The following is a 12,115-nucleotide window of genomic DNA, read 5'->3' as shown; positions in this document are numbered from 1 at the left end:
TAGTAAATTTAAAAAATAATTGAGAACCATATTTTTAAAGAAATTATAATATTTTATTAAATAATAAAATTTAAATGCTTAAATTAATACAAATCAAATCTTAATTTAATGAGATAGATATTATTATCAATACACGAAAAAATTAATTCTGAGTAGGTTAAAGTGCTCTTATTTATAAGTTAAGCAAAAGATATGTAAACTGGCATAAAATAAGTCTAAAATATTTCATTATCATAAAGTTTCTTACTGCAATTATTATAAATTTATTTACTATTTGTATTGTTCGTTTCCTTCTTCTTATAAACTTTTTATTTATTAATTTACATAAAAAATATTTTAAAATTCATAGTCAGATTCTTCACTGAGAGGTCACAAATTCTCTTGAAGATCCAACCAATGCCAACTCTCTGATATTTCTCTATCAAAGCTAGGGTTTTCTTCCTTTCAAGCTCCCTTTTTAATCCTTGAAAATTTCTGATTTCTATAGTCGTTTACTCAAAAACCCACTCTGTCAGCTTCCTCTAGTTCTACAATTTAGGGTTTCGGATTTGATTCAGTGTCGAATTCTTGCTTTTAATGTCAGATCAGAGTTCTAATTTTGGGTACTTGATGGTCCTTTAATTTTTTTCCAGCTGAGAGTTTGAGGGGTTTGTTGATAACAGTTTTGATTTGTGGACTTTTGGGATTGAATTTGTTGATTTTCTGGAGGTTTTGATTGGGGTTTGGGTGGTGCTACATGTAAAAGGATTATCGAATCCAAGGTTGAATTTTAGAGGGTTTCTGATTTGGAGATTTTAGGGTTTCATTTTGAGGTATTAATTTAGAAAAAAAGAAAGAGGTAAATTTTTTTGAGTATGGGTTTGATTCGTAGCTTTAACGTGTAACCATTACGGGGTCCTCTGCCCCCTATTGTAGAGGATCCCTATTGAAAAACCCGAAAATTTTATGATATTTACCAATCTTGATAAGCTCGGTGAAGTTTGCTTGGATATTAGTGTTATCCTGGATAAAAAAGACGAAAAATCAAGTGGGAAGTTTGTCGAATTTTAGTTTTGGTGGATTCATAATTTTGTATTTGTGTAAATTGTGGCGGAAATGTTTGCTTCTGGTTCAGAAACTGGCCATGAAAACAGGGGAGTTTCGAGGCCACTTTTGGTTCCAATGCGCTTCATCTGGCCTTATGGGGGAAGTAGAGTGTTTCTAACTGGTTCTTTTACTAGGTGAGAGCTGAAGAAGATCAAACTTGATTTTTCCTAGACTTATTTGTTAAGTTTATTATACCTTAAGGACTTCTCGCGAATTTAGGCTGGAAATAGCAATTGATTGTATTGGCATGTGCGCAGGTGGTCAGAGCATATACCGATGTCTCCAATGGAGGGTTGCCCCACTGTATTTCAAGTAATTTGTAGCCTGAGTCCTGGATATCATCAGGTTAATCAGCTTCTATGATTACTATCTGTAGTTCAGATGGAAAAAGCCATATTTGGAACTGACTTCTAATTTGCAATGTAATGTAGTGTTCTTGATTTTGCTAAATGGTTTTGTAGATTTTCATATTAAAATCATGGTCAATTCTGATATTTTTTTATCTGATCCTTAAATTTTGTTGAATCTGTTAATAATGAAAATACACTGGTCATATATCTTCCATTGCTGCTTTTGAAGGAGAGGAAGAGATAGTAAACAAATATGTCACCAAATTAGTTGCTTGCCAAGTCACTAATAACTGAAAAGCAAGAAGTCTGGCACTCAGAACACCCTCAACAGTTTTATGATACCTGTTCTAGATTAGAAGAGTTGGACCTATATAAGCAACATATTTAATCCTATTCTTCTGTAAGGTGCATACTATACTGAATTTTTAGTCCTTCCTCTCCAATCGAGATAATTGTGGAAATGATACTGATAAATCATTGGAAGTAAATGGTGTGACCTTTATGTTCTATTAACAAGATCCTAGTTGAGTTCTTAAGTTCTGCATCCTGGAGATCATCCTGTTAATGGTAAACTAAGCTCATTAAGCTATAACTCCAAAATAACTTGTGTGGCTTCACGATTCATGTTGAGATTTTATCATCATATAGATATGACCACGTTGTAACTGTTTTTGGCTTTTAATCCATGTTGTCTACTAACCTTGAGTAGGAGAATGCATGAATCAAAGCTCCTATCTTTAATCATTTGTATGCGGTATGCATTGTAGTCCTAACTCTGAAATGCACATCTATTCTCAACTTGAAACTGATATTCAGGTTTCATTTCTGTTTCCTGGCAGTTTAAGTTTTTTGTTGATGGTGAATGGCGGCATGATGAGCGGCAACCCTTTGTAAATGGTAATTATGGTGTGGTTAACACTGTCTTTATAGCTAGGGAACTGGATGTGGTTTCTCCAAGTCTTAGTCCTGAGGCCCCGAGTAGATCCCACATGGATGTTGATGATGTTTTTATTCGTTCGGTATGCTTTTTAAAAACTTAATCTTACTTTGTGTTTACATTATTCGTTTATTAAGTTACCGTGATATGTTAGATTTTAGATGTATAAGCACTTATATCAGTTTTTGGGGGTAACTTGTAGGAACCAGTTCCAACTATATCAGATGCAGATTTAGAAGTCTCTCGGCAGCGTGCAGCCACTTTCTTGTCAAGACATACCGCGTATGAGTTGCTTCCGGACTCAAGCAAGGTTTGAATGTATTACCTTTCTCTGGGAGCTCTTTATGTGGTAACTTATTAGGGTGGTGGCTTCAGGCCTGGTCTATCTGAATGATTTCATTGTTGCAGGTTATTGCCTTGGATGTCAATATAGCTGTGAAGCAAGCATTCCATATTCTGCATGAACAGGTGAATCTTTTTTATGAACTCAAAAAAACATGCTGCAGTGAAAAGACTTGCACAGGCACTACAGCTAAAGGTTCCACTAATGTTTCCTGGTTTTCATCTAGAGAGAAGATAACCTCATGGTGCATGTGATTGTTCTTTCTATTGCTAGTTTCCTTTTCTCTCTCCCTTTTTGTTTTGACTTTCCACTTCTTCGTTGAAGAAATTTTTCCTTCACTAGTTTCTTTGTTATATATCATCTGCATTTTGTTTAGGTTTTTACCCTTTGCTACTGTGTTCAATTTGTATGGGCTTTACTTTTAACCCTGCTGATTGTAAGCTCAGTTATTATCTTTGTTGATTTATGCTACGTTCAGGGAATCCCCATGGCTCCTCTCTGGGATTCTTTCAAGGGCCAGTTTGTTGGAGTTCTTAGTGCGCTGGACTTCATTCTTATCCTAAGAGAGGTGAGTTTGGGAGCAAAAGATCAGTTTTTCATTCACATGTCAAATCGAAACTGTGATAAAATTTCAGAAAACTTTATTTCCAATTGGAATACAGGTTAGCAACTTTATCAAGAGAAATGTACCTTCATGAAATAGATGAGTTGCTGTTACGTTTAATGGGATTCTAGCATGAAATTAACCATGCTTCTTTCTTATTATGCTGAACTTAGTGGGTGACCAAGATTGGCAAGAGATAGAAACAGAAAACTGGAGAGCCACCTAACTGCAACATACAAATCACCATACGAGCCTCCTTACATAATACACCTAACAATGATGGACTAAATGTTACCCATATCTGATAGATAATGGTTTGAGAATCAATTAAAGTTTTTCATTCTAAAAATATTGGTGAGATTTTAAATGTCTAAAGTTTTTTAACCTTGAATACATGTTTCTATCAGACTATCGGTAATTTTTTAAATTTTTTTTCTGTGTCTAACTGTATGTTTCAAATAAGTGTAATTCAATAGTTAAGGTAACATATATTTTAGGAGTATTCATGAGTTTTTAAGCTTTCTGATACATACTAGTTGAAATGTGGAAATACATGGTATTTTTCCTTAACTTGTAATAAGCTTGAGTACATTTAACATGTATAACCCTCTGAGGGACAGTTGGGGAATCATGGTTCGAATTTGACAGAGGAAGAATTAGAGACACACACAATATCAGCTTGGAAAGAGGGAAAGGTGCATCTCAGCAGACAAATTGATGGCAATGCAAGATCATACCCTAGATGTCTTGTTCATGTAAGTGCTTCATTTCCAGTATTATCTAGCATCTCTAAATCATTTGGGTTTGCTTTTGATTTACTTTACATTTTACATTTTTTTTTTTTTGGACATGAAGGTGGAAAAGTTGCCTCATTAGTACTTAATTCGCTGCTCGTATGTTAAATGAAACACCTACTGCTTTTGGTTAGAAAGATGAGTTGTTAACTGTTGAAATTATTAGGATGAGCTGTTTTTGACTCTGCAATCTTTACCTATTGCTTTTCTATATTAGACTATTCTGGCATCTATCGTGAAAAAAGAGTGATTTCTTAGGGTGCAATTCCAGATTTTGAATGATATTATTTGTATTCATGATACTGAGGTCACTCAATCTTGATGTTTCTCCCAGAATTTATTATAGAATGAGTTACCTATTTTTAAGCTCTTGGGGCATTTATAGCCCACGTTTCCAAAGAATCTTCATTGTACTTTTATTTATCATATATCAACTCGTACCTGTTTGTTTAAGGTAATATTTGTTGTAGCTAGAATACTTCTTTTGCTAATATTTGCCAGAACAATGGTCTTAACTGAAGTTAGAGCCAACTTTTAGAAGGTTAGGTTACTTTTGAATCGCTATGATAACATTTTGTACCATCGTATGCAGGCTGGGCCTTATGATTCGTTGAAGGATGTTGTGCTGAAGATTTTAAGAAGTAAGGTGGCAATGGTTCCCATCATTCATTCTGCTTCACAGGATGGTTCATTTCCACAACTGCTAAATCTTGCCACCTTGTCGGAAGTACTAAAATGTATGTTTTTTGTTGTTGGCCGATGGTACTTGATCTTTTACTTTGTTTGTTTAGGATGCATGAATTCTTTCTAACTGGAGCTTAATTTTCAGGTATATTGAGACATTTTAAACATTCATCTAGTTCCTTGCCCATTCTTCAACAACCAGTTTGTTCAATTCCCTTGGGTACTTGGGTACCGAAAATTGGGGAATCAAATGGTCAGTTGTTGGCAATGCTGCGACCAAATGCCTCTCTTGGTGCTGCCTTATCACTGTTAGTTCAAGGTAACCTGAAGCCTTTATGCTTAAGGCTTCAAGCTGCTGCTGCTGTCTCTACAATAAGATAGAAATTATAACATTGTGGACAAATGGAAAAGAATAGAATTTTTAAGCATGCTTTCTTATAATGTTGAATAAGTAACGTTACTTTTTGCACCTACATCTTGTCATTGCATGCCAAACTTGTTATTTAGCTTCTTGGTTAACGCTTATATGTTACATTTGACTACTGATATAAGTTCATTGGAAGTATCAAGGACTGGTATTGTTGAAAAGTTATTGCATTATTACTAGTCCTTTTTGTTTTAGAAGCATTCTTCCCTCCTTTTCTCTTTATGTTCTTTAGCAAGCGAATGACTTAATGCTGTTAGAGTTATTAGTGACTGTTGAGTGCTTGTGGTCTTTGTCTCTTTGGCGCCGGTCTTTCTATCCTCTCTTTACCATTTCTCATTTGTTGTTGGTAATCATCTTACAAGATCACATCTTCTTTTGCAGCCAATGTAAGTTCCATACCAATAGTGGATGAAAATGACTCATTGCTTGACGTATATTCACGGAGGTATTCTGTTTCTTTTTCAAGTGGGAAATGAGAACTATAAAAGAAGAAACTGTTGGAGCCAAATTAATAATTTATGTTCCTTACAAAAGTTTTTCTCTGGTTGTTTGCTTGACAGTGATATAACTGCTTTGGCAAAGGATAAAGCTTACGCACAAATTCGTCTTGACGAAATGAGTATTCATCAGGTAATTGGAAAACGTTGTTTATGCATGCAGACCGCCTGTAAGGTTAAATCTAAGTAGAGAAAGAGTTTTTCTTACTGGTGATAATGTCAGATACCTTGAAAGAAATTTGTGATACTTGAACCTCGCAGGCATTGCAACTGTGTCAAGATGCAAATTCTATCAATGGACAAAGATGTCAGATGTGTCTACGGTCAGATACTCTGCACAAAGTGATGGAGCGGTTGGCGAGTCCTGGTATCCATTTTATCTGTTCTTTCTCTCTTTTTTTTTCTTCTTTTTTTTTCTCTTATAATTACTTTGAAGAAGGAAGCTTCCTTTTCATCTTTTTTTCCAATACAATCTATACTGCATTGTTGCTTGTATTCTCACAGGGGTTAGGAGACTTGTGATTGTGGAAGCCGGCAGCAAGCGAGTAGAAGGAATCATTTCATTGAGTGATGTGTTTAGGTTCTTGCTTGGTGTTTAGCTCGAAAAGGTCTAGCTGTAATTCTCTGAAGAGGGCTTTACTATTTCTGTGAATTCTGTTTTCTGCTCCTTCGTCCGGTGCTCCCTTGCTGAGTGGTCTTAGTTTTTACTCTTTGTCGTTTGATTGGTGGGGGGCTTCATCACTCTAAAGCCCCACCATTTTTAGGATAGAAGTTTCAAAGAGCAAGGAAAGATCTGTAAATTGTGAGTCTTTCAATTTCCCCCCCTCATTTCCATGACCCTAATTGTTGTCGACTCAACAATTGCTGCTGGAGCAGCTCCCATTCGTGAATCTCTGCTAACAGGGGAAAAAAATGGGACAAAAAAAGAAAAAAAAAGAAAAAAGAAAAAAAAGGGAGGGGCTAAAGTGTATGGGGGTATGTTGTTGGGATGTATTTATAAAATGGGTGGTTATTTTCATTCGTCATATACATTATAGTCTTTTTTCCTGAGGAAAAAAAAGATTAAAAGAATTTGGTGATGCTGCATTATTTGCTTGTTATTGATCCAATTATGTTTTTATATTTGGCTAAGCAATATATCTATAAATATTTCTATATATATATATATGTATATTCTGGTGCAAACTACATTCTGCAGATATTGAATAAATGATGTCTTGCATTTTAATTGAGAAAGTTCAGAGTTGATTGTTAGTCTTTTAAGTTTGTTTTAATCCTTGTTAGTGAAACCAAAAGCTTTTATATCCATACAAGATAGCAATACAAGTAATTTCTAAAATATTATCCAATGAATTAAATTACTAAATCTAATTAATAAAACTTTCCTATTGATTTGCTTTATACTTTTGAATATTTGATTTATATATTATATGTATATGATATCTGTTTACTCTAGATCATGTCAATGATTCACCAATTTTTTGTAAGTTCAGTTAATTGATACGAGGTTGAGGATTTAATCTTGTATTTGTAAATCTATTACCTCTTTGTATATATCATATATTATCTACACTTTAACATATATTATCTACACTTTTAACATATATTATCTACACTTACATGTTAAAGTTTTTATTGAAATAGTCTTACGGGTCAATCAAATTGTAAAATTATCAAAATATTATCATGTACAAAAATTATATTATATTTTTATGAATGTTTTTTATATATATTAAATCAATAAAGTTTTTATCATTTGAATTCAAAATATTACATAATAAACATTTACTTCTATTGTCATGACCAAAACATCAATTAGTTTTTATATGAATTTTTTGAACATATATTACATAAATTTTCACTACATTGTGGATGTGCCATAAATCTAGTTTATATTATATGTTAAACATTTAACTAAATTGATGTCACGAGTCAACTAAACTCTAACTTAATTAGATAACAAAAGACCGTTTGGCTTTTAGCTCGATTGGCATAGCTATTGTTGCCAATATAGGAAGACGTGGGTTTGAGTGCGCTGAAAAGTATTATCCTCCTATTTATGAGTAGTACTAAACATTGTATAAAAAAAACAAATACGATTAGAATGTATAATGAGATTGTTAAAAAATATAGATAACAAAAAATATCCTTAATTTAAAAAATATATTATATTATTTTGAAAATTACTTTATCATTTTAGAAAAATATAACACATTTAAAAATATCCTTAATGTAAATATCAAATTTTAATACATAAATTTATTTAGCATAAAAATACACCATAAAAAATCATATTAAAAGTTCGAATAAACCAAATATGATACTGGTTATAAGTCTAAACCGACTTAGGGCCTGGCCGAAAAAAAAAAGAAAAGAAAGAACCCGACTTAGGGCAGTCTCCTTCTCCTCTAGATATAAAAGATTACATTGTCATTGCTTTCTCCCATCTTCACCTCTGCCGCCTTTCAAGATTTCGAGGGTTTATAAGTTACTGTTGAAATACCCAAGCCGCCAAACCGAAAATGGTGCGTTGAAGTTGCTCTTTGTTCTGTTCTGTTATTGTTTTCTTTTTATGTCGGTTTTTATTTATTTATTACTGAACCTGATAGATTTGAGTTTTGTTTATTACTTGGAAATTATTAGGGTCTCCAAAACGACATCGATTTGCTCAATCCTCCAGCAGAACTTGAGAAGAAGAAGCACAAACTCAAGCGTCTAGTCCAGACTCCCAATTCCTTCTTCATGGTAATATTCAAAAAACCCATTTCTCTGTACATATATAGGTATATGTATGTGTTGGGATTAACTTTTTTTCTTTGGGCGTTGGCTTTTGTTTGGTGAAGGATGTGAAATGTCAAGGCTGCTTCAACATGTAAGTTGTCTTTGGGTCTCTAAATTTACGTTTTATGTATTGAGCTATGTATGGTATCCATTTGATGATTCCTGACATACTTGTGATTGTGGTTTGGGGACAGAACAACTGTGTTTAGCCACTCTCAAACTGTGGTGGTGTGTGGCAATTGCCAGACTGTTCTCTGCCAGCCTACAGGAGGTAAAGCTAGACTCACCGAGGGGTGCTCTTTCAGGAAAAAGGGTGACTGATATGGTTTTTGTCAAAATGAGTTTCACAATGGGTCAATTTGGCTCATCCTTTTGTTTTGATCATCATATATAGAGATAGATAGATAGATACAAGTGAGTTTTGTTGGTATGTTTTAAGGATTTGATTCGGATGTTGTTGCTTGATGGTTTTAAATCATCAAGTACGGATTTTTATTGCTGCAAGTAATGGTTTTGAGTTGCATTTGTTCTCTTCTATTTGTGATGCTTTCGATGTATCTCTAAATGTTTCTATGCACAAGAAGTCCAGTCTGCGAGGGTTGGTTTTATCATGCAACATATGAATTGGTTTAGACAACTTAAGCACTGGTTGCTGCACAATAGTTAATTTAGGCTCATCTTTTGGTTTATAGACAAACTATAAAAGAATAGCTGAAGCTAAGCTCTGCGTTACCTTCTCCCTGTTCATCTCTGACTGAGCTTCAATAGGAAATCACCCAGATTTGTATGATTATTGATCCCTGATGACAAGAACAACTGAGAGGGCAAGAAATAAGAAAGTTTTACTAAAAAAGTGTGCTTCAAACATATTCGCAAGGTGGTAAAATATTTTGAATGGTCAAATTCTGTTGTTTGACCTGTACTTATAGATTTAGTTCTTGGTTTTTAATTTTACCAATTTTAGTCTTTGCATTTTATGAATTTTTGAAATTTTTTGTATTATGTGTAAAGTTGTAGATTTAGTTTATATTCTTTAAATGAATTTCAAAATTTCGATCTTACTTTAAACAACAATCATTCATTGAATCTATTAACTAGTTTTTTAGTGACGTGGAAATAACAGCCTATTTAGTGACGTGGAAATAACAGCCTACAATTATATGTTTGTTGCACCATATTTTGAAGGGGTAATATTTAAAGTTGTACATGAATTTTTATTTTGTGTAATTTTATGCATTAAAATTAATTTTTTATTCTCATAAATCACTAACACAAACATAACACCATTTTACAATAGCATATTGTTTTATTTTAATTTCGAAACATATGCAAAAATTATATATATTTTTATAAAAATAAATTTATGTATTTATTTTTTAAATGTGTTTAAGTGAATTAAAATTAAAATTATATATATTTGAATTGTTATTAAAGTTTTACGTGTATAATATTTATTAAACTCAAATTTATATATTAAATTATACATTAAATTAAAATTAATGTAAAAATACGATATTTACCTTTATTTTGAAAATCGAAATTGAATTTAATCATACTATTTGTCATGATTAAAATTGAGATTGAAAATGATCAATTAAAGCACGGTAGAACCAGCTTACATCAATTAAAGCACGGTAGAACCAGCTTACCTAGCCTTGTAGCGTCTGACTACTAACCATTGATTTACTACTAGACAGGAGATGACTTGTATGTATAATGTTGTGCACTTGAGGAGGTTGCAATCCACTGCCTTGCTCCTTCGCACCACAACTCCCGTATCTTCCTCTTACTACTTTGCTTTTTTTTTTTTTTAATTTATTTATTTATTTTATTTTTATCTAATAAACAAGAAAACAAAAATACATCAAATTAAATTGGGCAAAAATATCACTAGCCTTATCTTGTTGAAAAAACTCTAAAACTTCATTCGGGACATTATTCAAAATTTGAGGACTTGTCTTTTTCGTTAAACTCAGCTTAACCAAACAATTAGCAACTTGATTGATTTCTTTAGGTACATATCTAATGCATCACTGTCCTTTATCCTTTGGACCCTCTTAAGCAGTGTAATACTAGAGTCTGCCAGCAAATTTTCTTGTAAAGCCTTTACAACCTCCGGATTATTTGTCTGAATAGTAGCTCTTTTAAACGTTTTACTAACCAGTACGATTAAACCATCTAAAATTCCCCATAACTCAGCTTCGAAAATTGAGCATCGCTCTAAAAAGTGGTTAAACCCCAAGATCCAATTCCCATGTTGATCCTGCAACACACCCCCAGTAGAAGCACTCCCATTACCATTAGCTACTGCATCGCCAGTGAACAAATGCATCTGTAATAGCCCGGTTTAGACCTTATTTGAAATAGTAGTTTCGAGACCACAAATCCGAGTCAGAAAAGTATTTTAAAATTATTTTTTGTGTTTATAGTATGTGAATTGATATGTGTGAAAGTTTCATGTGAAAATTTAATCGTTTGCGCTCTCAATTTAATAAAAAGGACTTAATCGCGTAAAATGTAAAAGTGACTTTCTATTTGTTAAAGTACTTATTTGCTATGGTTTATTAATTGTAAAGTCCTTAAAATGAAATTAGGCCACTATTAAGGTTAGTGGACGGTAACGGGCTTAATATATGTGATTTTATAATGTTTTAAGCAAGGTTAATTGTAAATTAGAAATATAAGTTAATAAAATTAAAACAAAAGAAATGAAAGCCATTATTCATCATCTTCTCACAGAAAATTAGAAAAGAGAATAGGGTTCTTGAGCTTTGAATATTCGGCACTCTTGAATCTTGATTCAAGGTTTGTTTTTACTCAGTTTTTGATAATTTTTATGTTTTTGAGATCGTTGCTTTGAATACTAGCTAACCGATGCTTGAATTTTTGAATTTGATGATGATTTTGTGTTTTACCATTGTTGAAAACTTGATGATTTTTGTGTTTGATGATGAAAAATAAATATGTGTTAATAGATTTTCATGTTTAATTAAATGATTTTTTAGTAAAAATGCATATTTGGGATTAAACTATGAATTTTGTAAATTGAGTGGTCAAAATTTGAAATAAATGAAAGATATGGGCTGCTAGGGACCTTAGTGAAATTCGGCCAAGCATGGGTGTGGTGAAATTTTGAATATTTTGTGTTTTGTGAAATAGGGACTAAATTGTGAAAAATGTGAAATGTCATGGGAAAAAGTACAAATTGCCATTTATGTGTTTTCGGACCAAATTGAATGAATATGTTAATAAAAAAGTTAAATTTTTATTAATTTAGATCAAGAAAAAAGGAAATCGGAATTGGATCGGGAGAAATCTAAAGTTGTCGAATAATCGTCCCGGTTCTTTCGTCGTTGTCTGAGGTAAGTTCATGAGTAAATAAATGTCGTTAAATTAGATTGTGTATGTTTTATTTGTGTCGAATTGAATTATTACTTGTATATATATGTTCAAGCCGAATTTGTATAAGTATGGGAGAAGTATTTACGAGTCTGAATTGATCGAGTTACAACGTCCGAAAGCCCCATATGAACCTCAGGAATAGTTAGGATACATATGTCATGACATAGGATTCCGATATGTGTTTTCATGTAAGACCACGTCTGGGACGTT

The 12,115-nt window shown here is 32.8% G+C and overlaps 2 protein-coding genes across 2 annotated transcripts; both read left to right on the top strand.

Moving 5' to 3' along the window:
- The first annotated feature begins 202 nt into the window (after positions 1–202).
- On the top strand, positions 203–6,793 carry LOC108473765 (sucrose nonfermenting 4-like protein). The gene is made up of 13 exons (XM_017775508.2): positions 203–1,220; positions 1,344–1,431; positions 2,276–2,455; positions 2,576–2,683; positions 2,782–2,841; positions 3,195–3,284; positions 3,941–4,075; positions 4,707–4,851; positions 4,944–5,117; positions 5,607–5,670; positions 5,786–5,855; positions 5,984–6,089; positions 6,227–6,793. Exons 1-13 carry the CDS (start codon positions 1,096–1,098, stop codon positions 6,319–6,321), a joined length of 1,440 nt encoding a protein of 479 aa, XP_017630997.1. The 5' UTR covers positions 203–1,095; the 3' UTR covers positions 6,322–6,793.
- A 1,261-nt stretch (positions 6,794–8,054) lies between these two features.
- LOC108472435 (40S ribosomal protein S27-2-like) lies at positions 8,055–9,026 on the top strand. Its single transcript, XM_017773958.2, has 4 exons — positions 8,055–8,247; positions 8,366–8,467; positions 8,566–8,594; positions 8,698–9,026. The coding sequence occupies exons 1-4, from the start codon at positions 8,245–8,247 to the stop codon at positions 8,822–8,824; spliced, it is 261 nt and encodes an 86-aa protein (XP_017629447.1). The 5' UTR covers positions 8,055–8,244; the 3' UTR covers positions 8,825–9,026.
- Positions 9,027–12,115: the final 3,089 nt, after the last annotated feature.

The sequence above is a fragment of the Gossypium arboreum genome, chromosome 11 (assembly GCF_025698485.1).
Source record: "Gossypium arboreum isolate Shixiya-1 chromosome 11, ASM2569848v2, whole genome shotgun sequence".
NCBI lineage: Eukaryota > Viridiplantae > Streptophyta > Magnoliopsida > Malvales > Malvaceae > Gossypium > Gossypium arboreum.
Note: the sequence above shows the minus strand (reverse complement) of the source record. Positions and strands in the feature narration are given on the sequence as shown.

Excerpts from the sequence above, each read along its gene's own strand:
- LOC108473765 (XM_017775508.2), top strand. The coding sequence starts at position 1,096 with ATGTTTGCTTCTGGTTCAGAAACTGGCCATGAAAACAGGGGAGTTTCG. Across the intron at positions 2,842-3,194 it reads TCCATATTCTGCATGAACAG|GGAATCCCCATGGCTCCTCT; the intron begins GTGAATCTTTTT and ends TGCTACGTTCAG. Across the intron at positions 4,076-4,706 it reads ACCCTAGATGTCTTGTTCAT|GCTGGGCCTTATGATTCGTT; the intron begins GTAAGTGCTTCA and ends CATCGTATGCAG.
- LOC108472435 (XM_017773958.2), top strand. Across the intron at positions 8,468-8,565 it reads CTCCCAATTCCTTCTTCATG|GATGTGAAATGTCAAGGCTG; the intron begins GTAATATTCAAA and ends TGTTTGGTGAAG. Across the intron at positions 8,595-8,697 it reads TGTCAAGGCTGCTTCAACAT|AACAACTGTGTTTAGCCACT; the intron begins GTAAGTTGTCTT and ends GTTTGGGGACAG.